The sequence below is a fragment of the Castanea sativa genome, chromosome 12, assembly GCF_040712315.1.
Source record: "Castanea sativa cultivar Marrone di Chiusa Pesio chromosome 12, ASM4071231v1".
Lineage (NCBI taxonomy): Eukaryota > Viridiplantae > Streptophyta > Magnoliopsida > Fagales > Fagaceae > Castanea > Castanea sativa.
This window is the reverse complement of record NC_134024.1, coordinates 42,542,672-42,568,711: the sequence shown is the minus strand read 5'-3', so window position 1 is coordinate 42,568,711 and position 26,040 is coordinate 42,542,672. Positions and strand designations below refer to the sequence as shown.

The 26,040-nt window shown below is 38.7% G+C and overlaps 1 protein-coding gene across 1 annotated transcript; it reads right to left on the bottom strand.

The window, feature by feature from the left end:
- Positions 1-380: 380 nt before the first annotated feature.
- Positions 381-26,040, bottom strand: LOC142620712 (UPF0481 protein At3g47200-like). Its single transcript, XM_075794036.1, has 3 exons — positions 25,922-26,040; positions 25,302-25,808; positions 381-1,638 (listed from the first exon to the last, which is right to left on the bottom strand). The coding sequence occupies exons 1-3, from the start codon at positions 26,038-26,040 to the stop codon at positions 381-383; spliced, it is 1,884 nt and encodes a 627-aa protein (XP_075650151.1).

Sequence of the window (26,040 nt, the reverse complement as noted above, 5' to 3'; positions counted from 1 at the left end):
AATTGAGCAACTAACGGGAGAAACTGTCAAGAAGTTAATAGGCATATAAGTGAAAAAACATGAACTTAATATGCCAACGTCTACTTAAAAAGACTATTTGATAAAAATATATTATTTTTTATAAAAAAATATTCCAACACTAGGCCAGCTTACAAGGGCGGTGGCTTTGTCTAACTTGTAAGGATCTACTTCATTTTATAATTTCCCCATTTGTATGGTAACTTATGAAAATTAAATAACGCAGTGAAGGTGATGTCAGCAAGTGTTAAGAGTTCACAAGCTATGTTTAGGTTTTGAAAGAAACCGATTTGTATTACTTGAGAACACAGACCATTACTATCTTGTACACGAAAATCCTGTTATTCTATGGTTGAAAGAACCTACAGAGAGATAACAGAACACACTGTTTGAATGAGAGTGAGTATGAGAAGAACAGTAGCTGCGCTAACAGAAATGACAGCCCATGGAGTACTGAAGTAATCTTCATTCAAGGTTGCCTTCCATTTGTGCCAAGGGACACAGCAGTATGCATTCAATTCTCCAAGAAGGTTAGCAAAATGGAAATTTGCAGGAGTGGTAACGGTCCCAAAGACAAGGTTGTTAATGAGAGTCACTACCATTTGGCTATTTGGTAGCCAATTTTCAATAATTCCACACTGAACAAGTAATTCCACATCGTTGGGAGTGTCAATGAGGTGATCAAGGACAATGAAATAGTCACTGATGTAATCAACTCTCGTGTGACATTGCTCAAAGGCAATAAGGTTTCGAAAAAAAGCCTGTGTGTCATCATGTATTCGAATATTTGAAATTTCCAATATCCCATTTTTGAATTTTATGTCAAATAAGTTTTTAGGTGATCCCACCTTAAACCTGACTCCTGCTTGATGTAGCTGTGTTGCATTAGGTGCACTAAGGGTTATGAGTTTCCCTTTGGGTGGGGGTTCCTGTGGTATGTGACAAATTCGTACAAAATGAAGAAAATGTTCTATTTTAGAAGAACATAATTTTGTCCAAAGTTGTTCTATTTCCCCCAAGAATGCCACATTTTTTAAGACATTATGGGTAAGCCTTATAAGGGAAAGTCTCTCATCTTGTTCAGGAGGCACAGTTATTCTGGCTTTGACAAAATAATCCTCCAAAATGAAGAAAGGAAGCTGATTTTCAAGCAACAATATGTCATACCATATATCACTTATCAGCCATGGTTTACTAAATATACGGTCAGAGTCATTTATTAAGTTGTAATGGAACTTAAACAGTATCTCAATGACAAAGGCTGCATCCACTAGAATCATTTCCAAAAACTTATCGCTGCCAAGTTTGATAGTTTCTTCATAAGAATTCCGAATTCTTGCTTCCCTCTCCCTCAAGAGTTTGACATAGTCCTCCAAGCTCACCTTGGTATATAGAAGAAAGTCCTTTAGATATCTCAGTTTGTGCTCTTCCATGGCTTGCATGTCTGAACTGCCATGGTGCAGCGGGCCGATGGAGACTATATGAGGTGTGTAGGCTTCGTTATTCCATTTGTGTAGTCGCTTAGGAATCCTGTAGATACAACTCTGAGAGGATAAAGAGGACAAACTGTCCAACTTCTCTCTCAAAGAGGACAAACAATCCTGTAGACACCTTTGCTTGCTTCCATTTGATCACTTGCAGCATCAACAATATCAATCATTTTGAATGAAACCATACATATAAGGTGAATTTCAATTATAAAATAAATTGTTAACTAGTCACCTTTAAATGAACTATCCTTGTGTTGTTTTAGTGCATATTGTAGATGATTGCGGTAATGTAATGGAGAAAAAAAGAGATAGAATAGAAGGTATGAGAGTTTACGTGGTTTGACATTGTGGTCCATGCAGGAAATATGGAAAAAATCATAATTGGAGAAATGAATTAGAGAAAATATTGTTGATGTAGGATTACTCAATAAATAATTAATCCTTGTAATTATGGTCAAGTGGTTTAGTATCATGTATGTTTTAAATTTGAATATAATGATATCGACATAAGATTATTTGCTAAACAATCTAAACTGCTCAACTGATAAGTTTGATATAGGAGTAATTTAGTTTCATTTAGATTATTTTCTATGAATATTCACGCATAAATATGGTGGATTAAACCTGTGACTTTCAAGTTTAAGTCATGCCTCGTACCAACGAACCCCATCACCTAGGTAACTTAAGAAATGATCCTCACACTATTTAAGTAAAAAGAAATGTAATATTTTAAATTATGTAACTAATTCCAATTTCAGCACTAGCAACAAAATAATCTTACACTATAATATTTGGCCCAAAATGCATGGAAACTGAACATTATACACTGGCAAGTCACCGACAAGGTTTTAATCATTAACAGGTAACAACACTTCAACACACACACACACAAAATAAGGGGGAGTGTAGGAAGAAGCACAAAATTGGTTTAAAGAACAAAGAGATCAGTCTACGTACATTAATTATGGAGTTGATGATCTGCTATTCCTGTTGCCCCACCCAATAATAGGTAACATGCAAATGTTACCAGCACAGGTTTCACGATAATACCAGTAGACCTGAGAAGAAAGAGAAGGAGAGAGAGAGGAGGAGCGAAGGAGGTATGTATCTACTTTTTATTTGACTTGATTAGATCTGTCTCACTTGACTAAAAAGGTGTGAGAAGGAAGACCCACCAAATAAAACGCGTGGACAGCATAAAGAAGACCCACCAAATAAAACGCGTGAAGGAAAACTAGAAAAGAGATAGAAATGGGGATAAAAAGTAAAAACGGGTGGAATAAATAAAATAAAAGCGAAAAAAAAAATTAGAATACGAAACAAATTTTGGTTTTGGTTGGGGCAGTGTATTGTAAGGGAGGGTTTGGATAGGGCGTCTGCGTCCAGCCCTCCACGTTTTTTTTTTTTTTTTTTTTTTAAGACCAGCGCTTAGTGCACTGTTCATGAGACATGAACAGTGCACTAAAGCATATGAACAGTAAAAAAAGAGTGAACAGTGTTTTTTTATACATTAAAAAATTATTTTGCTACAGTATTTTCAGTTTTCAGTTTTCAACAATAAATATGGTTTGGATAAATAAAATAAAATTATATCAGTTGGTCCAATTATTATTACAACAAAAATTTTATTAAATTTATTTACTTTTTTATCAATGAAAATATCTATTACTAGTTTATTACATTTAATTATATATATATTAACGGTGGCAGAGCAGGAATTTTTTTCGGAGAGCCAAGCTAAATATAATATGGTTCTTAATTAAAAAATATATATATAATTCAACATCGTTGTGCTCTACGTTTTTTCATGGTGCTAAATTTGATTTTGAACTCTTTTTTGATTTACATAGTAAAACTATCGCTAAAAAATTCATTGCTTAATCCTGACTTCTATTTTGTGTAGTAACATCTAAATCTTAAACAAGTTTTCTCTTAAAATATACAACAATTGTGAATGATTTTCTCATAAATTACCCACACTTTAATAACTTAAACTTATAATTTATAATCTGGTTATATTTTTTTGAAGAAAATGTAATCAATAAAGTGAATAGACTGTATAACATGTACTGTCCAAAAAAAAAAAAAAACCTAAACAATCTATAAAATAACTAAATATAAAATAAAATAGTAGATGCTAACTATATAGTAGAAGTTGATTAAAAAAAAAAAAAGAGTAGAAGTTGGGTTTTGCATTGTCTTCTGAATGGTCTCATGAAAGTTATATTTTATCAAGGCGTAAATGCACTTTTTAGTCCCTACATTTTGACCCAATTTTTATTTTAGCTCCTACATTTTATTTTTACCACTTTTAGTCCATAAACCAATTAACGCGTGACATTTAAATCCTTACCGTCACCCAACTAAAAGAAAATGCTGACATGGCTAATGGCATAGTAAAATAATAATTAAAATTCTATTTTGGCATTAAAAACTTGCCACGCCAACATCTAAATTAATTTTAATTAAATAAAAAAATTTTAAAAAAAATTTCATGAATTGAGATCTAAGAAGATTAAGAACTTGTTCTTCAATGTTCTTCTTAAATCAAGAAATAAACCCAGAAAACCCAGAATCAAAGAACATGAACATCAAACCCACAGGAAAAAAAAAAACAAACATCACCAAATCAAAGAGCATGAACAATAGCAAATACAGGAAAACCCACACAAACCCACACCCAAACCAACAACAACAAACCCACACCATTCAACTTTGCATCCTCTCATTCCTCACACCCTCTGAGGTCTCCACCTTCGCTTGCACATCGAAAATCTTCGTTTTACTGTGCCCAAGCTCTGGTTCACCATGTGCCATAGAAGGTGGGGCTTCAAGACCTAGATTCGAAAATGGGGCAACAACAAGATCGCCTTCAGGCTTCTCTACAAAACGCTTAACGAGTGGGAAAATCTCAATGGTTTTTTGGCGCCAAAGCGGTCCTAGAAATATCAGTATCTCATTGCCACTGTTGGTTTTCTTCGAGTGGGGCCCATCGTTTCTATTTGGTTCGAGAATTCCCCTTTCGAAAAACGGCACCTATAGTGTTTTGAAGTCACCGTTTTTGTAAATGACACTGTCGCAGAAAGGTCATATCGTGAATTTCCTCAACCCAGATGGTCAGGCCAAGGTGCTGGATTTTGTCGGGGAGTTGGATTTCTTGGATAATGATTTGGTTTCGGTGAATTTGAGCTTTATGGGGGAAGACCCATTTCGTTGTTGAGGAAAACATGTAATTTTTTGTTTTTAATTTTTTTAATTTAATTAAAATTAATTTAGAGCTGATGTGGCAATTTTTAATGCCAAAATAGATTTTTTTTAATTATCATTTTACTGTGTCGTCAGTCACGTCAGCATTTTTTGTTAGTTGGGTGACGGTAAGAACTTAAATGTCACTCGTTAATTGGTTTATGGACTAAAAGTAATAAAAATAAAATGTAAGGAAAAAAAAAAAAAAAAAAAAAAAGAAGCCAAAATGTAGGGACTAGCATTTACGCCTTTTATCAATTTTCTAAGCCAATAGTGCAAACCAGCTTTAAGCCACTAGCTAAGAACAAGAACTTAGATATTATCATCAACTAATTACAATCAAATGTATTCTCTATACTCACTACACATTAGCATAAAGAGAGAGAGTCATACAAAGGAGCTAAACAGATGACAATGGCTAGGGGCGGATTTGCACAGAATCGAGGCTGGTTTGAGCAACACGACAAATAATTGAGCCACACTACAAGACAGATAAGTAACATTTTAGCTTATTCATGAATTTCTATCACCCGTTAATGGAAAATTTAAAAACTCGGGGGGGCCATGGCCCCCCTAGCTCTGCCACTTAATATATATAAAACACATGTATTTATATAGAAATAACAATAATTCCAAAACGGTCCTCCAATATTAATTATCTTGGACTATTAAATGTGCGTTTAAATACCGCTTATTTTACTGAAAACTGAAAATAATAAAAAATAATTTTTTTACTGTTTATTACTGTTCAACACTATTCATTAGCCTAAATACACTATTCATGGCCAATGAACCGTGCATAACACGCTGGTTAAAAAAAAAAAAAAAAAAGCCAAAAACGTGACTTTACTCCAAACGCAGATGCAAACATCCCTATCCAAATGGAGCTTCAGTGTCGATTACATATAACAAATATCATCCTCACAATAAGGAGACGAGGAGTCTAAGGATGTGTGGAACCCACTTGCTGTGAAATGTTGTGAGTGCACTAGACATTATTTACGGTAAGATTGGTCTTGATAATTCGATAGTTTTAATAGGAATGAGGGATTTGAATCCTAGATGTTTTCATTGGAAATATCACGAGGTGCCAATCAATTAAGCTATTAGGATTTGTATACTATTATGCAAGATGGTGTTGATTTGTAAAAATAATGAGCTAATCCACCATCACCATGTGTCCAAGGCTCAATAGAATATAAAAATAAAAATAAAAAATAAAAAGATAAAAGCTATGTATAAGTGAGAAAGCATGTAGCCATTAGTTATTGTTCCTGTGTCCAAGATAGTGGGTAAAAGTAATGCCAAAATTAGTCAAGGACTATACAGCTAAATAACAAATTTCAACCATGTGTTACAAGTTTTGGCCATATTATAGCAGAGAGCTAGTTTGTCAAAGCAGCACTACTATATACAATTCAAGCACAACTATGCCTGTCAAAGAAGCACTAAATGCATGTTGTCCAATTTTGTCAAAACTCTACCTAAGGCAACATATTACCTAAAAGGAAAATGGCACATGTCTACCTCCACCACTAGTAAGTGAAAATGTTATAGCAACCCTAGCAAATATTTAGAACCCTAAACCATGCCTTTTACGGTTAAATTACTTTTAAACTAAACTAATGATTTTAGTCTAAGTGTAAATGTTTTAACCAAATTCCATAAAATAAAAGCTATACTAAGCAATGCATATCAAAATAAAATCGCAATGGAAATAGAGGAAAAGCAAGCAAACCAAACCAAACACAAAGAAGCTTTTAGGAAGAGGAAAACTTGTAACACTGGGTGGAAAGACAAGATAGTTGTAGTACACAAGGACACTATGAACCCTCTATGCCTACAAGCCTACATGTACTTGAGTCCTCCAAGCTCTAGCTAGCAACCAACTGCTCTGAGTCCCATCTCTTTCTAGCTTACCGAAGAACCTCCATTGAAGCACCTCAATTGAAGCACCAATAGAAACAACACCAAATGAATAGGATTTGAATGTGGCTTATCAAGTCTCCATGAACCTTCACTCAACTCACAAGGTCTGTGTGTATGGGTGAGATGAAGGAATATAATATCTTAGTCACAAATTGAAAGAGATGGAAAAGAGATGATGGAGTGTTTTTTACATCTACCCCAAATTACAATTAAGTCCCGGAAAGTTATATTAAAAAGATAAATAAAAAACATACAAATTTGTCATTGAATAAAGCCAATAAACATAGACTTTTCAATTTCCTCCTTTGGCTATTCTGTAAATATATATATATATATATATATATATATATATATATATATATATATATATATATATATATACACACACAACTATACAGACTCTAAACTTATGTGTGAGTTGGAAACCTAAGACAAACAAAGGACTCACACTTAAATTCTAAAGACTTAAACTAAACTCAAGCTTAAAACCAAATACCTAAAACACTTGCACAAGATAGGTTAGACCCTATAGTTTAAAGCAAGTATATATAAATAGGTAGGAAATAGGAAACAAGTACAATGCGATTAAGTAAGTATGAATGGTATGCATGAATGCAACTTGACCAAACAACCAATAACCATAGAGACTATGGCTACAATGATCAAAACTGTGAGTAATGATCACCTGAACATATAAGCAAATAAGACATTAAGCAAAAGATAAATGCATGTCCAACAAACACAATTGCAATGCAATGGACTCAAACCAATAAGATATTAAAATAAAACCAAAGCACCATAAAATTTTACATGACCTAAACATGGTAATACGATACAGTATCAAAAGACATAATAGCTTAAACAAAGTAGCAAAGTTATATAAAGCATAACAATTGTAAATAAAATAAACAATAGATAAAAACAGATGTTTGATATTAAAGCCTTCTTCTTTCGTACCTTGTTAGATTTTATTGTTGCTTTTCAACCTTCTACTTGTTTTTCTCTTTTAGTTATGATCAAGCTTTAGTTTAAGAGTTTGATTAATCTTCACCCCGAGTACACCTCAATGTACTTAGTTTTGTTTAGTTAATAAATTTTTTGTTATTTATCAAAAAGTAAAAATCTTATTATAGTTGTGTTTGGGATTTGAGAAAAAGTTAGCTTATTTTACTTTTTAGCTTATTTTTGCTCCTAAAGTGGGTCCCATTACATTGTTAAGTGAGTCCCATTTTTTCAAAAGTCTTTTAGCGAAAACTTTTTAGTTTCAACAAAATAAGTAGTTCTCAAACGAACCCATATAGAAAAAAAGAAAAAAAGAAAAAGAAAAAAAGGAGAGTTTGTTTGTGGTGTAATAAAGCTTAAAGATCTTAAATGACAATGCAAAAGAAGGGTGCTTGGCTGGAATGGCTTGTTTGTGGTATACTATGAGCGATATTTACGTTTTTAATTTAAAAAAGTTGTATGGGTAAATGAGTGTAGGAGCTGTTTAGTCATTTGCATCACCATGAATTTTTGGAAGAAATCCAAGGGACAGAGAAGGGATGAGAGGAGACAAAGAATGGAGTTGGTGAGAGAACTCAGAAGACTTGTACGATATATAATAGATGCCCTGTTTGGAGAAAAGAGAGAAGCGGAGTCTGTGAGAGTGGGAGAGTGTTAGGTTAAAATGAATCGACTCCTTTCAAATTAATTAATTACCCAAGATAATTAATTAGTCAAATTACATACAATAGAGTGGTAGCACAAACAAATCACCAAATAACTAAATGCAGTGGAAAATAAATTTGACACAGGTGATTTGTTTGCAAATGGAGAAAACCATCGAGGCAAAATCCTACCAGGTGAATATAAGGTCACAACTCTCGAGAATCTACTATTATCAATCACAAGTTGTTACATGTATAAGGAATCTCACCAAACCCTTTGGCCTATGCCGAAATATCAATCTACAGTTGAACCCTTACCCCAATACCTAATTGGATTTGTATTGTAGCGGCAATCTCTCCGTTCAATGCACGGATCCCAATACATGACTAACTAATGATGCACAGATCCCAGTACATGACTAACTTACCAACTTGAAAAAGATTGTTAGCTGCAAAGTTTTTCAGTTCATCAACAATGAAGATCAGAAAGTTCCTTGGTCACAAAACACTTGGCGTAAAGACGCAGTAGCTTCTACAGAAAAAATAATGAACTAGACCACTTTTTGCATTAGGTCACACAATGCATGTGTGATGGTCTTTAAAATAATCCTTATATATATCTAGGGTTGAGAGAAAAGAAACTCTACACAAATACATAGAAATATGTGTGTAATCTGATCTAATAAATCTTATTTCATAATTCTCGACAAATACAGCTTGTGTCGAGTTTCAACATTAAATCTCGATAGAAAAGATTCTGTCAAGACTTCTGTCGAGATCTAATGAACAGTACTTCCTTCACTTGTTTCTTGGTCAGACTTACATGGCTTCAATACTTAACTTGAACACATGTTTCTTGAAATACTAAACCTATTCTAGATCTATCCAATTACAAGTAAAGTGTATTTTATCAAAGGATTAGCCAATTACATAAATATGTCCCTAACACAGAGATACCTTCTCTACATGGTCTTTAATGTGGTTTTGTACTATGAGAATGAGGGGATTTTTTTTGGTTTTGATATTTGCCATTAATCTCACTCCCTGTGGCAAGGAAGAGAGTAGGATAGCTAAAAAAGTTAAATGCAACTATGGCATCCTTTAAGGTAGTCTCCAGGTTGTCGACTTCAATAGTCTTTTCACTTCCTTTTTTTTTTTTTTTCAATGAAAGAAAGGCCAGGATGGTGGCATTAGAAGATATATTATTACACCCCACAAGCTAGGCAATTAGCACAATTTTTACGATCTAATTCACAGCCTGCATTGTTCAATGCACATAGACCTAACCCTTGGAATTAGTTTGTATGGTATTTTTGCCGCAAACTTTGGCCTTTTTGTGTATCTTATGTTTACTTTTCTTGATAATCAAATGCTATTGATTGTGTATGGAATCTGTCTCAATTTGTATAATTCTGATGCAATTTAAATTAGAGCTTGAAGAACTCTTTCTGTCAATGTGTTTGGATAATCTTTTTGTTGATTTGATTTCAGGTGGCTAGATTGCAAATTTTAAGCTAAAATTGGGAGAATGTTTTGGATATTGATTTTGTGACTATGCTGCTGATAATGGACTTTTGGTTTTGCTTTTAGAATCTACTTGGATGAACTATTTCAATGTAATTTTTTTTGTGAATGAATTATTGATCCTCATTTTAAATTATTGTCCTTTATAAATATTCGCTAATGGTGATTTTTACGTGCAATGTATTTATAAAATGCTCAACTTGTAAATAATAACTTTAAAACTATATCGTGAATATCTTTGCACCTGACATTTTAACATTCAATCTGAAAATAATATCAAAATATGGAGTTTGTTATGTAATTGTGCCTTGTTTACACAAAACTAGTTTGAAGAAGAAATAATTATTACAAAAGGAAATCAATTAAAGAAAACACAGAAGCAAATTAGACATGTTAGCCCGTTAGCATAGTTATGTAATTGTGCCTTGTTTACACAAAACTAGTTTGAGGAAGAAATAATTATTACAAAAGGAAATCAATTAAAGAAAGCATAAAATGACCTAACTATCGTAAATCCATCAATCCCATGTACTGTTTTGGCTGAACTGAAACAAGAGATTCCAGATACCAATCATAAAGAAATTTGATTGTTATCTCTTGATTTCTCTTCAAAAGAAACATTTTCGTGTTTTGAATAAAACAGATTCACAGGCCTTTCAGCTGAACTTTGAATTCTGTTGTGATTTTAGCCTTATGTTTTTGCTTTCGTTTGGGACGTTTCTGATGGTAATTTTGGAGGATTTATTACTAAGGAATAATTTTGTCATTTTAATACTTTTGGTGATATTGTGACTATTTTAGAGCTTTTAAAGTGGTTTATAGAAACCTTTCAAACTTTTTATATATTTTTTTACTGATTGTGAATTTTGACAAATTCATCATTAGATTATATTTTCTTATTATATACTTCATGCTTGCAAAATTTTAAAAAGATCGAAAATAATAGTTGTAAGTGCACAATTGCACCTGGACCCAAAGAAGATTATGGGCTCAGGCCCAATGAGCCTTAAACAATAAAATTTGTAGAGTGTGGGCTTAAAACCTAGGTTAGAAGTACTGGGAGCTTGATAACAGGCTTTTATAAACAAACACAAATAAATAACGAACGATAATGACAAATGGATCTCCTCGGACTCGAGCCGAGAACTACTTCTTTATTATTTCTCTTTCTTCCTTCAATATTACAATTTCTTAATTTCTTTCTTAGTTTTCCGATCCCCCTTTTTCTTTGGCCTTTACCCCTCTTTTATACTTCCTTCCCTGATACTTTTTGAATAGTGACTAGAAGTTTCCACCTCACTGTTCAGGGGTCACTTCCCCATTAATGCGGCCAGGGAGGGAGGTGCAGAGTCTTTAATGCGGAGGTGGCAGCCTTTGCTCTAGATATTTTCCTTAACACTAAGGTATCGAGAAGGTTCAGGATGTCCCCTTTTAACCACTAGTTTTTCCAGAGTTGTGCCTTGACCTTTATAATGGAATCTTGAGTTCTCTTGGATCTGTCCGAGGTGAAACTCTCCCTCGGCTGTATCCTCGGGCCCTCGGCGTATGGGCCAACTCATAGAGTTTAATCCTGGAGCAGGTCGGCCCTCCATGTTACAGCCCAAAGGCCCATATGCCCACTTAGGTCCTTTTACTCCCCACAATAGCCCCTAAAAACTCTATTTTTCATCATCCGAGGAGAAAAATAGGGTTTTGATCCAACGAACACCCCCTCCACACTTTCTGTAAATAACCACACGTGTGAAAACCGTTTCGCGTTCCGGAGGGTGACACTTGGCGGTTTTATTTTCAAAAACGCGCGTATTTATTACTATAAGTTACACCTTGTCCCCCACGTTCAACGGTGAGATGGGCATCCAACGGTCCTCGTTATTTCACGAAAATTTGGGCGGGACAAATATAATTTCGAGGCCGCTTCCTACACGTAATGACGCTTCGGGAACCTGCGCCTTCATTTATTTCTCCAGAGACTAATCCCATCAAAACATCCGCAATCATCTTTTGCCTACACAAATCCGTGGAAACTCGCACAACTTCAAGTCTGTAAGTTCTTATTCCTTTTTTCTCTTAACCCTTTCTCCTCGGACCTTGTCCTCGGCTCTCCTTATAATCATTCCCCCTTTTAGAATTTAGCCTTTCGTTCATATTTGATGGGAAAGTTCAAGTGTCTAGTTGATACCGCCGCTGGAATGGAAGGCTTCAGAGCCAAGTATCACATTCCCGGCGATGTAGGTTTAAAATATTGCCCGGCGGAAGCCGTGGTCGGTTCTAGAAAGGCTGGAGAGGTTATCATCCCAATGGTAGCTTTTGTAGAGGGTGGGATGACCCTCCCAATGAAGCCTGTAACTAGGGAGTACCTCCGCAACCACCGGTTGTGTCCCGATCAGTGCGCCCCAAACGTTTTTAGAGTTTTAGGTAGCGTCGATGCTCTTAATGAGCAAATGGATCTAAACCTCACCTGGCACGTTGTCGTCTTTCTGTACGAGTGCCATAAACTCACCAATGTAGGTTACTACATTAAATCCCGCTCCAGCGTCGTTAGGCTAATCTCCTGTCTGCCCAAATCCAACAAAGGCATGAAGGATGACTACCTGATCGTCTCTGGGAATTGGCACGACGGCCTCCACTGCCCAGTTGAGTGGGGAGATCCAGGTGCGACACCTTAGGATTAACCCCCCCACCGCACAACTTCCTCTAACACTCACAAAAATGCGTATTCACATGTATTCATGTTTATTTAAGTTTATTATATGTTGTGTGAATCTGAACATGTTCGTTTGCTTTGATGTCTTTCTTTGCAGATAAGCAACACGTGCGCCCACGCTTGAGCCACTGCAATGTTGCAGATCTAAACCGAGTACTGCGCTCCGAGGTGTTTATCAGCGAGGACCTACAACTCAGGGCTGCTCACTTAATTCTAGGGTACGATCCCGTATCCTCAGACTTCCAGGCAATAGAGAACGCCATTATTGCAGGTGACCGACGGCGTAGGAAGATCAACGTAGCCAGACCTCACTTCCTGGACGATCACGACCTCCCTGACAGCCCCAACACCATACTGTATTTACAACCGATTGCTGTGGTCCCTCTAGCTATACACTCCCAGGCAACTGTTGTCCCAGAGGAGCAAGTGTCTTCTTCAAACACTTTGGACGAGGAGATAGACCAGTTTCGACCCGAGGACTCCCCACGACCTCGCGGAAACTCGTTTGTCATCCTTTCCGACGAGGAAGAAGAAGAAGCCGAGGCCTCCGGGATCGCAGGTCTAGTGATAGCGCATCCAGACGACAGTTCTGTTGAAGAAGAGATGGACAAGCTAAAGGGCTTGATGACCGATAGAGGCGCCCGAGTGGCAAAGAAGGGAGCAAGGGGGTCCCAGGATCCCCCGGCTTTACCACCACCTCCTCCTCCTCCAACTGACCCGAAGCCTCCAGCCGAGGATCCCAAGAAGAAAAGGAAAGCGGAGGCTAAGGGGGCTGGAGGTGAAAAGCAAAAGAAGATGAAACAGCCTGCGCCGACCCAGCAGCAGAAGTTGGACAACGGCAAAGGGCGCGCCCGCTCAGTTGAAAGCGGGGAGATAAAAGACGTGGCCGAGGTGCGCCGAGCGCCAGCTACCTGGTCTCCTGACTTGAGACTAGACGGCGCTCCCGTTCCCTGCCATTCCAGTATCAGGGCGGTCCAGCAAGGCCACGCTCACCACCTAGCCGAGGTGCTGGAGCGCCCTCTTCTGCTTCCCAAGGACATGGAAACCTTGGAGAAGGTGGGCCAGCCGCAGCTATTCCTCTCGTTGAAGAGGGGTTTAGCTCTGGTAAGTTCCATCTTACACTAACATTATATACTGGTTTGTAAACACTTCACTGCATTTAACCTCCTATCCTTTTTGCAGTCCATCCAAGAGGTTTTCGCTGCCGAGAAGTTCGTGGACGACTCTCGGAAGCGCGCTGGGATGGAGCAGGAGCTAAGGCAAGAGGCAGAAAGATCTCTAAGCCAGGCCCTAGCAGAGAATGGTAAAATCACGTCCCAGCTGGCCGACTTGAAAAGGGAAAGAGATGGTGACAAGGCCAGCCTGAAGACGATGACAACCCAAGTGGAGGGGCAGCGTAAGCTCCTTCGTCAAAAGGATGACGAGCTCGCCCAAGTCCAACAGGCACGCTCTGACTTGGAAAAGGAGCTTACGCGGGCTAAGGAGGAGGCTCACGCCCATCAGCACGCACTGGAGGCTGCGAAGAAGGCCAGTTATCAGGAGGGGGTGACCAGAACGCAAGAAGAGCTGACAGAGGCTTTCGCGGCCTTGTGCCGAGAGTATTGTCAGCAGGTCTGGGGAGAGGCCATGAATGCGGTAGGGGTTCCTCAAGCTTCCGAGCTGAGGAAGCCCGAGAACATCTGGCTTCCCCTAGATATACAGGAAATTGAAGACCCTCCTGTTGCTGCCTCTCCTGCCCTTCCTCCTGTAGTGGAAGAACTCGTTCTTGCTCCTACAGAACCTGAAGGTTCCTACAAAGAGAAGAACGAGTGTGGTGGTGCCGAGAAGGAGCAGATCCAAAGTGTGGAGCCCCCCATGCCTTCAACAGACAAAGGGAAACAAGCCTTGTCCACCTTTGAGCTGGAATTGAAGAGTACTGAGGCTGGCAGCAGCTCCCTTCAAGACCCCCCTTCCCTAGTTTAGGGCCTAATATAGGAATTTTTTGTACTCCCCTTCTTTGTATATAATTAATGAAGAAGATTTTTATTCAATTTTTGTTCACATTGTCTTGGTTTTACTTTATTCTTTTTGTGCTTGCCATGAGAGCTTTTAATAACAAACAGTTAAAGGGGAAGCAGAATAAATAAGTACAACTCCACCATGCAATTAGCTATGACTTCAAAACTGCCGCATAACTTAATTTAGACATCAAATAATACCAAAGTTAGACAACTCATATGACAGTTAAACCTTTCTAATCTGATATATTGCCTTCAGCAGGATGTAAGTTCCGAAGACCATTCCTTGCAAAAATTTTGCTTAACACTTAAGAATGAAGAACTTGAGATCCAAATTAATAAATGATGAGATAATGATTTCCATAAAAAGGGTAATAAGAATAAGAACAGTGACAAAATATTAAGAATAGTGACAAGGTTTGGTCCGAGGACTATACTTAACCAAGATTCTATTTGATTTTTAAGAATAGTAACTTCAAGTGTTAATTTCCCCAAAGTAGGAGGTCCGAGGACTCGTCATAACTAAGGTTCTGCTTAACAAATGACAAAACATCAATTTCCACAAGGTTTGTGGTCCGAGGACTGCACTTAACCAAGTTTCTGTTTGATTCTTAAGAACAGTAGCTTCAAATGTTAATTTCCCCAAAGTAGGAGGTCCGAGGACCCGGCATAACTAAGGTTCTGTTTAACAAATGACAAGACATCAATTTCCACAAGGTTTGTGGTCCGAGGACTGCACTTAACCAAGTTTCTATTTGATTCTTAAGAACAGTAGCTTCAAATGTTAATTTCCCCAAAGTAGGAGGTCCGAGGACCCGGCATAACTAAGGTTCTGTTTAACAAATGACAAGACATCAATTTCCACAAGGTTTGTGGTCCGAGGACCGCACTTAACCAAGTTTCTGTTTGATTCTTAAGAACAGTAGCTTCAAATGTTAATTTCTCCAAAGTAGGAGGTCCGAGGACCCGGCATAACTAAGGTTCTGTTTAACAAATGACAAGACATCAATTTCCACAAGGTTTGTGGTCCGAGGACCGCACTTAACCAAGTTTTTGTTTGATTCTTAAGAACAGTAGCTTCAAATGTTAATTTCCCCAAAGTAGGAGGTCCGAGAACCCGGCATAACTAAGGTTCTGTTTAACAAATGACAAGACATCAATTTCCACAAGGTTTGTGGTCTGAAGACTGCACTTAACCAAGTTTCTGTTTGATTCTTAAGAACAGTAGCTTCAAATGTTAATTTCCCCAAAGTAGGAGGTCTGAGGACCCGGCATAACTAAGGTTCTGTTTAACAAATGACAAGACATCAATTTCCACAAGGTTTGTGGTCCGAGGACTGCACTTAACCAAGTTTCTGTTTGATTCTTATGAACAGTAGCTGCAAGTGTCAGAGGTACTCATAACTTTGAAATATTAACTGACAAAAACCCATTTTATTAATAATAATACCTTCTGAGATTATTTACATTCCATGGGCGTGGTACAATTCTTTCATCTAGGTCAGCTAGTCGATATGACCCTATGCCTGCTACTGAAACAATGCGATAGGGGCCTTCCCAGTTGGGTCCTAGCTTACCCCAAGCTGGGTTCTTAGAAGTGCCTACAACTTTCCTTAGTACAAGATCGCCAGGTGCAAATGGCCTTAGCTTCACGTGGGCATCATATCCCCGTTTTAGCTTCTGTTGATAATAAGCCATTTGGACCATGACTGCCTCGCTTCGTTCCTCGAGTAAATGAAGACCTTTCTCCAGGAGTCCATTGTTATTCTCCGGGCTAAAAGAACTTTTCTTTAGGGTGGGAAAACCAGATTCCAGAGGTATCACCGCCTCGGCTCCATAAGTCATAGAGAATGGCGTTTCTCCCGTGGACCTGCGCGGTGTGGTCCGATACGTCCATAGAACATGAGGGAGCTCTTCTACCCATTTGCCTTTCGCATCGTCCAACCTTTTCTTAAGCCCACTGACTATGACCTTGTTAACGGCCTCGGCTTGCCCATTTCCCTGAGAATAAGCTGGGGTGGAGTATCTATTTATGATACCCATGTCACCACAATATTGCCTAAAGGCCTTGCTGTCAAATTGAACGCCATTGTCGGAGATAAGTGTGTGTGGTACACCGAATCTAGTGATAATATTTTTCCAGACAAACTTCTTGGAATCAATATCTCTGATATTTGCTAAGAGCTCGGCCTCAACCCATTTGGTGAAATAGTCTGTTCCCACCAGAAGCCATCTTTTATTTCCAGCTGCTCTCGGAAATGGCCCCACTATGTCCAATCCCCACTGCGCAAAAGGCCAAGCACTGGAGAGAGGGTTGAGAACCCCTCTAGGCTGATGAATATTAGGGGCAAACCTCTGGCATTGATCACATTTTCTGGCATAGTCCTGAGCCTCCCTCTGCATGTTGGGCCACCAATAACCCTGAGTCAGGGCCCTATGGGCTAAGGACCTTCCCCCAGTGTGGCTTCCACAAATCCCTTCATGCAGTTCTTCGAGAAGTGCTTCCGTTGATTTATGGTGCACACACAATAAGTATGGTCCTGAGAAGGATCGTTTGTAAAGTTTCTGATCCTCGGATAGCCAAAAACGTGGCGCCTTCCGACGCACCTTCTCTGCTTCAGACTTGTCCTCAGGAAGGATGTCGTTCTTAAGAAAAGATACGACTGGGTCCATCCAACTAGGTCCAAGCCTTATTAGATGGACGCGAGCCGCCTTGGCGGGGATAAGAGTTGGCTCCAGCAAATCCTCCACAAGGATAATCCTGGGCAAATCCTGAGCCGAGGACGTTGCTAACGTAGCCAAAGAATCGGCATGAGTGTTCCCACTCCTACAGATGTGAGCTAAGACAAATGAGTCAAATTCTGCTTGCTGACGCTTGACCTGGGCCAAATATTCTTGCATTCTTGGGTCCCTGGCCTCCATGGTCCCCATGACCTGGCCGACCACTAATTGAGAGTCCGAGAACGCATGGACTTCCTTTCCACCAATCTTATGTAACATGTTCATGCCCACTAGAACTGCTTCGTATTCGGCTTCATTATTAGTAGCCGAGAATGATAGCCTTAGAGATTTTTCAAAGATAATTCCCTCTGGGGATATCAGAACAAGTCCCACACCAGACCCTCTCTGATTAGCTGCCCCATCCACATACATTTTCCAAGTCGAAGGCCCTGCGGCCGTGATCACACCAACTGATTTTCCATCCATGCGTGCTTCTTTTAGAGCCTCTTCTGGCAATGGTTCAGTAAACTCTGCCACCAAGTCAGCGAGGACCTGGCCCTTCACCGAGGTGCGAGGTTTGTATTTAACGTCAAAAGCTCCTAATATGGTTCCCCACTTTGCCACCCTACCAGTGTAGTCGGCGCTGCGTAACACTGCCTTGAGAGGCAATTGGGTCAGAACCACCACAGTATGAGACTGAAAATAATGAGGGAGCTTCCGCGTGGCATGAACTATGGCCAGAAGCGCTTTCTCCAAGAGCAAGTAACGCACCTCGGCCTCATTCAAAGACTTACTAACATAGTAGACCGGTCTTTGCACCCCACTTTCATTCCTGATAAGGACCAGGCTGACCGCGTGTACGGCCACTGCCAGATAAGTAAACAAGACCTCGTCCGCCTCGGGGCGAGACAAAATGGGTGGCCGAGAAAGATATTGTTTAAGCTACTGGAAAGCTAACACGCAGTCCTCGGTCCATTGAAACCCTTTCCACTTATTCAACAATTGGAAGAAGGGACGGCATCGGTCAGCTGACCGAGAGATAAACCTATTCAATGCGGCAATCATCCCGGTCAATTTCTGGATTTCTTTTGGGTTGCGAGGAGGCTGCAAGTCCTGAATAGCCTTTACCTGTGCTGGGTTTACCTCTATGCCTCTATGAGTGATCATGTACCCCAAAAACTTTCCAGACCCAACGCCGAAAGAGCATTTTGAGGCATTAAGGCGCAGCTTATACTTTCTTAACACCTGAAAGGTGTCAGCCAGGTCTCTCACGTGTGAAGGTATCGTTTTGCTCTTTACCACCGTATCGTCTACATACACCTCAATAGTCTTCCCCAATTGTTGTTCGAACATCCTGGTCATCATTCTTTGGTAAGTAGCCCCAGCATTTTTCAAACCAAATGGCATGACCTTATAATGATAATTCCCTATCGGAGTAATGAAGGCAGTCTTCTCTTGATCCTCCAATGCCAAGGGAATCTGGTGGTAACCCTGGAAGGCGTCCAAAAAACTCATCCGAGGATGTCCAACAGTGGCATCCACCAGTTGATCAATACGCGGCATTGGGAACGAATCTTTGGGACAGGCCTTGTTCAGATCAGTAAAGTCCACACATACCCTCCACGTTCCATTCTTCTTTTTAACAACAACTGTATGGGCCAACCACTCGGGGTAGAAAACTTCTTTGATAGCCCCAGCCCTCTTGAGTTTAAGCACCTCTTCCTTCACAGCCTCGGAATGTTCTCTGGAAGAGCGTCGAGGTGGCTGCCTTCTCGGAACAATAGCTGGGTTGACATTTAAATGATGACAAATGAAGCTCGGATCGACGCCTGGAGTTTCGTAAGGATCCCACGCAAAAACATCAATATTGTCCTTCAGAAATTCTAACAATTCGATCTTCTCTTGGTGTGGCAAAAGTATGCCGACTTGGAAGAACCTCTCTGGGTTATCGGCTACTGGAAACTTCTCTAACTCCTCACAATGTGTCTCCTCTCCTGTCACCATCCCAGATGAACCAGGAGCTGTTAACTGCTATAAGTCCTTGGTGATTAAAGCCGAAGACTCGGCTTCTGTCTGATGCAGTACTGCAGCCGATATGCATTGTCTGGCCACCGATTGGCTACCGAGAACTTCCTCAACATATTCCCCCGAGGGGAATTTAACTTTAACATGCAAAGTAGAGGAGACAGCTCCCAGAGCGTGCAGCCAAGGCCTGGCGAGGATGGCCGTGTATGGAGAGTACGCGTCAACCACGATGAAGTCCACTTCAACCGTTTTTGAGCCGGATTGAACGGGCAAACGAATCTGTCCCTTCGGCACAACGGACCTCCCTTCGAAGCTTATAAGTGGCGAATTGTAAGGAGTAAGATCTTTCAGCTTCAATCTTAACCCCTTAAATAGATCAGGGTACATGATATCTGCACCGCTGCCCTGATCTATCATCACCCTCCTCACATCATAGTTCCTTATCCTAAGCGTAACTACAAGAGCATCGTCATGGGGTTGGATAGTCCCTACTTTATCCTCCTCAGAAAATCCCAAGACGGGCAAATTGAGCTTCAACCTCTTCGGCCTGCAGCCTGCCTCCTCAGCCTGAGAATGGGAAACTGCCATCACCCTAGTGGGAGCCGAACCGGTCTGCCGCTGTGTGCAGCAAAAATAACATTAATTGTTCCTAAAGCCGGCCGAGATGAATTATTCCTCCGATTGTTTGAACCGCATTGACCGCCCGCCCGCTAGGTTGGCACAGGTGCTGCTTCAGTTTTCCTTCACTGACAAGCTGCTCTTAGTGGTTCCAAAGGGTCCGACAGTTCTCAGTAGTGTGGCCCACATCCTGGTGGTACTGGCAAAAGAGGTTCTGATTCCTCTTTGCAGGGTCTCCTGCCATCTTATCAGGCCATTTGAAGAAGGGTTCCTTATGAACTTTCTCCAGCAGTTGATGTATTGGTTCTCGGAACACAGTGTTCACGGCCTGAGGTGCTGCCGAGGCGGACTGCCCAACGTAATCTCTCCTCGGCCTGTTATTGTGGTACCTATCCGACCTGAAATCCCTTCTCTCCTGTGGGATAACCTTCTCCTTACCCTTTCCTTGCTGTTGGTCTTCTTCCACTCTCTTGTACTCGTCAATACGGTCCATGAGGCGACGTACACTGCGGACGGGCTTTTTAGTCAAAGACTTTCTCAGGTCGTGATCAGTAGGAAGGCCTACCTTAAAGGTATTAAGCGCCACCTCATCAAAATCGCCATCTATTTCATTAAACATCTCCCAATAACGGTCGGAGTATGCTTTCAACGTCTTCCTCTCCCTCATGGTCATGGATAACAGCGAGCCCAATGGCCGAGGGACTCTGCTACACGTAATGAACCGCGAGGCGAATGCTCTAGTAAGCTCCCCAAACGAACCTATAGACCCCGATTTAAGGCCGTTGAACCACCTCATAGCAACAGGTCCCAGGCTAGAGGGGAAAACTTTACACATCAGGGTCTCGTTGTGAGAGTGCACCGCCATCCTCTGGTTAAAGTGACTCACGTGCTCCACCGGATCAGTCCGGCCATTCTAGATGGTAAAAGTGGGCTGGGTAAACCTCCTGGGAAGCCTTCCTTTCTCAATCCTCCGTGTAAATGGAGATTTGGAGAGTTGGTGCAACGCCCTACTCATAGCATCGTTGCCTAAGCCCCTAGAATGAAGCTTCTTACGTCTGCGAGTTGGCTAGTCGTCCTCCTCACCGGAGGACGTTGCACCGGTGGGGGAGCGCGACCTCGAGCTGTAGCCACCTCTCCTATCCTCCTCTGAGGAAGGATTAGATGAGGACGGTGAAAACTTACGTTTAGCACGACGTAACTTTCTCTTCAAACGATTGATTTCCTTCTGCATGGATTTAGAACCCTCCTCATGGGTGGTGCTACCCCCACCATGAGTATGGCTAGCGCCGGGGTATTCTGTATGGACACTTCCCTCACGATCCCTCTGACGCTCAAGGCGCTCGAAACGATCCTCCGGTTGTGATCCCTGTGACTCTGCATGGTGAGAACCTAGGCCTGCCATGGTATCCTAACCTTTTCTAGACCAGGTTTCCCACAGACGGCGCCAATTGTACGTGCACAATTGCACCTGGACCCAAAGAAGATTATGGGCTCAGGCCTAATGAGCCTTAAACAATAAAATTTGTAGAGTGTGGGCTTGAAACCTAGGTTAGAAGTATTGGGAGCTTGATAACAGGCTTTTATAAACAAACACAAGTAAATAACGAACGATAATGACAAATGGATCTCCTCGGACTCGAGCCGAGAACTACTTCTTTATTATTTCTCTTTCTTCCTTCAAGATTACAATTTCTTAATTTCTTTCTTAGTTTTCCGATCCCCCTTTTTCTTTGGCCTTTACCCCCCTTTTATACTTCCTTCCCTGATACTTTTTGAATAGTGACTAGAAGTTTCCACCTCACTGTTCAGGGGTCACTTCCCCATTAATGCGGCCAGGGAGGTAGGTGCAGAGTCTTTAATGCGGAGGTGGCAGCCTTTGCTCTAGATATTTTCCTTAACACTAGGGTATCGAGAAGGTTCAGGATGTCCCCTTTTAACCACTAGTTTTTCCAGAGTTTTGCCTTGACCTTTATAATGGAATCTTGAGTTCTCTTGGATCTGTCCGAGGTGAAACTCTCCCTCGGCTGTATCCTCGGGCCCTCGGCGTATGGGCCAACTCATAGAGTTTAATCCTGGAGCAGGTCGGCCCTCCATGTTACAGCCCAAAGGCCCATATGCCCACTTGGGTCCTTTTACTCCCCACAATAGTTATGTCATCAATCAAATGTTTAAATTTCAATTTTTTATAGTTTTAAATTATGCATAAAAAATATGTTAGTCTTAAATTATGCATAAAAAATAAGTTTATGAATTGAATAGTGAATAATATTAATTTGAACGAAATTTGATATATTTATTAAGAACATAAGAACATATAATCCAATTGTTAGATGTTTTCAAAATATGTAGTCATATTAATAATTTAGTGAAACTTTGTCCTAATGCAAATCATTATTCTCTCTCTTACTAATGAGACTTTCTCTAATTAGAGTATACTCATACCAATGATAATATATATAATTTCTTTATGATTTATTATTTGTTATGAATGTTTTAGCGATTGGAAATAGTTAAATTTGTCTTAAAAATAAAAAGGTATTCGAGACAAATGAATATAATGAATTAAGAATGTATTTAAATACTAGAATTTGGATTTCAAATAAATAGACTTAGAATTCATTGATTCCAAGCATGATTGTAAAAACCGGTATGGTCAAAGATTCGGTTTGTGCCTTGGTTCTTAGTTCAACCTAGGTTTTACTGGTTGTGAGGGATTTTACCAAACCGAATGGTGCCTAGTTTTCAATTAAACAGGTAGGTCCAGTCCGGCTCTTAAAATAGTTTCCAAGTCAATAAATTTTAAAATTCTTCATTTGAACCTATTTTGTAGGATTGATGATTTGAATTCTAAAAGTCTACAATTCATTATTTTGAAGCTCTAAAAAGTTATAAACTTTGAATTTGAAACTCATTTTCTTCTAAAATAACCAAACAGCTATCATGACCTCCAAAATGATGCTTGAAATCTTTAAATGGCCGTACAAAACTAACTCTAAAACATAAAAAATAAACTAAATAACCCTAAAATTTCCTAAATAATAATTTAATAAAAAAATCAATGACATTTCTAATAGATTAGCCAAACCCAAATTGCTTACATCATACTTGTTTGGCTTCCACATTTAAGAACAATTTTCAAAATACTGAAACAAGAAAATGATGTTTGAAAGACTATTTTTTAAAAAGATTTTTTTAATAAAAAAATTACAAAAAGGTACATGTAGAATTTGTAGATTACTTTTTTTTTTTTTTTTTTGGATAATGATAAGGGAATAAAGCTCAAGTACTTTTGAAGTGTGAGACTTTTTTTTTTTTTTTTGTAATAAAGATAAGCCTTTTAATTTAATTTAAGAGATAAAAGAGTTTAGACACAATCGACCAAAGTACCAAACCACTGGTTAAACTGCGAACCAAAGTATTGGGAATGGTTTGGTGTAAAATATTGAATATGCAATGGCCCATTATCAAACCCGGTAAACTGACGGATTGCACGGGTTAATCTTTTTAACCCGCAGATAAAACCAAGAAAATAGCAATTGGTCTGCATGGAACACAATTGACCAATATCACAACGATAACACCTAATTGATTTTAATCATCAGTTGTATTTGGATTATGTTAAAAACTTATTTTGAATTTCTATGAGATATGTTGTTTCAAGACTTTTGGACTATAGGACTTGCTTATTGGATGATTTATGTGAATGATGTGTTTTTTTTTATACTCTCCAACTTTACTTCATCTGATGTAATTTTTTATAGTTATAATTTATTAATTTACCTATTTGGAGTATTTTTATTTTTATTTTTATTTATTTTAGTTGCATTTTATAATTATAAAATATATTATTTAATTAATTAATAAACCTACAATTCAACCAATGAACCACTGGTTGAACCAATGAACCAATTCTTCAATCGAGTTAACCTTTGGTACGGTTTTTGTCACTATGTTAAAAACATGTTATGTATCTTGAAAACATCCTATTGACTGTTTTCAAAATCTTGTTTTGAATAAGGAAAATATGATACAATTTTCTAAAAACTATATTTAGAAAACATGACTCAAACAATAGATTCAAGTATGAGACCACCATTTTATAGTTCACAAAAAAAAAAACTATATTTAAATTCTCTTACCAAACATGCCCATAGTTTCTCTAACATAGAGAAACATTTTTGCTTATTTACAATGACTCTTCAAGCAAAGACAATCACAGTAGATCAATAAAAACATTTCTTGGTTTAAAAAATTCTTAAAGCTGAAATAAGGGATATTAATCTATTTTCTCTCTCTCTGTGACTATTTGAGACTTGAAGGTATATGCTGAAGCAGGGTGGGGGTAAGAATACCAAATTGTTTTAATGAATAATAATGATCCCAAAAAATTAAAACTAGAAAGAGGGGCATTTTTATTATAGATTAAAAGAGAGAAATTAGAAAGAGATTAATTTAATGGTTCCAAAAAAGAAATCTTGCAAAAAATTAATGAATTTTGAGTTAGTTTTGATAAATTCATTCCAAATTAGATAAGATTTGATAAATTCCCATATTTGAACATATATTATGTATATGTATGTATGTATATTATTAAAGACTATAACATAGATTTGATAAATTTCAAATTGCTTGAAAATTTTAAACAACTTGTACAAGACTAACATAAATTTGAAATAATAATAATGACTAACATTAAAAGAAAATGTTAAAAATTGAGTGTTTGGAAATTTGACTGCTTTCAAATAATTTAAAATTTTAAAATTGTAATAAATTAAAAAGAATGATTATTGTGACAAAAAAAAAATGATTGTGGAAAAATTTGACGATTGTACATTTTAAATTTGAAAACTATAAGTGTTAGCAAAATTTGAAAAACATAAGCATGAGAAAGAATAAAGGTAGTGTGGCGCATAAAGAATGGATTCAATAGAAATGAAAACGTTGTACACCAATTACTATGCTCTCACATAATTAATTTTTAGAGATTGGATGCAAAGCCAACCTTTTAGTACCCATTACAATAAAAAGTGACATTTAAATGTTGTTTGTATAGTATTCAAATGAGAAAAGCTTTGAAAAAGCTAAGTATTCATCCTCAGGTTTGGTCCAAAGAGATTGTTACAGTTTGAAGTCTTTTCTCTCTCTCTCTCTCCCTCTCTCTCCCCTTTTTTTAGACCTCCCCCTCTATTCGGATGCTTCTTGGCTCTATGTATCTCAGCAAAGATGCATCTAGATCTTATAATGTTACAGACCTAGATTCTTATAATTTTTAAAAGCACCAGTTGAATCTAGTAGAAATGTTTTTAAAAGCACCATGAACCTAGTAAGGTTTCTCAAAACAAAAACAAAAAGTTGAACCTAGTAGAAATGGTTTCTAGACAACCTTTTTTTCTCTCTAATGTTCATAGGAGTAATGGACTTGTTTTCAAGCACTCGAAAAGGAATTGGTCCAAAAAATGAATTCTCTGCTAGAGCCAATATTCCTAAGCTGGCGGAGAAGTGAGGCAGGTGACTCGAAAAGGAATTGGAGCTCAAATCCAGTAGTGAAAGATGGATTTGCAATGAAAAATCTGGCAAATTTCCTTTGAGGTCATTGAACGACAGATTCATATTCTTGATCCTCGAAGAAAGGTTCCAAAACCAATCTGGCACGACATCTATAATTTTGCCATCAGAGATATCAATGGAAGAATAATTGCTTTGTGATAGAAGCCACTGTGGAAACTTTGAGCCTACTAGGCAAGACCTCAACCCTATGGTTTCAAGTTGAAAGGGTGGAATCCAGCTTGAACTCACATTCAACACCAACTGGTTTGAAGAAAGATCTTGCACCCGCAGACTACTGAAATTTTTTAAGTGAGCTTCCGTGATGTTACCCTCCAAGTAATTCCTAGCCACATCCAAGGCAACCAGTTGAGAGAGTTGTACAAGACTTTGCTCTAAGGACCCGTTCAATTGATTGTCGTAAAGATACAACTCTCTCAGTGATGAAGATTTTCAAACAAGCCCAAAGTTAGTGGTATTGGACCTTCGAGATCATTCCTCGAAAGATCAAGAGAGGTGAGAGAAGTCATGTTCCCAAAAGCATCTGGGATCAGACATTGTAACTGTTTAACTGACAT

Bases quoted from the DNA above. Each gene is read 5' to 3' on its own strand.
- LOC142620712 (XM_075794036.1), bottom strand. From the start codon at position 26,040: ATGTCAGTTAAACAGTTACAATGTCTGATCCCAGATGCTTTTGGGAAC. The intron at 25,809-25,921 runs GTTTGAAAATCT...GGATGTGGCTAG, and splicing joins ATACCACTAACTTTGGGCTT to GAATTACTTGGAGGGTAACA. The intron at 1,639-25,301 runs GTTGTCTAGAAA...ATCAAATGGAAG, and splicing joins AACATTAGAGAGAAAAAAAG to CAAGCAAAGGTGTCTACAGG.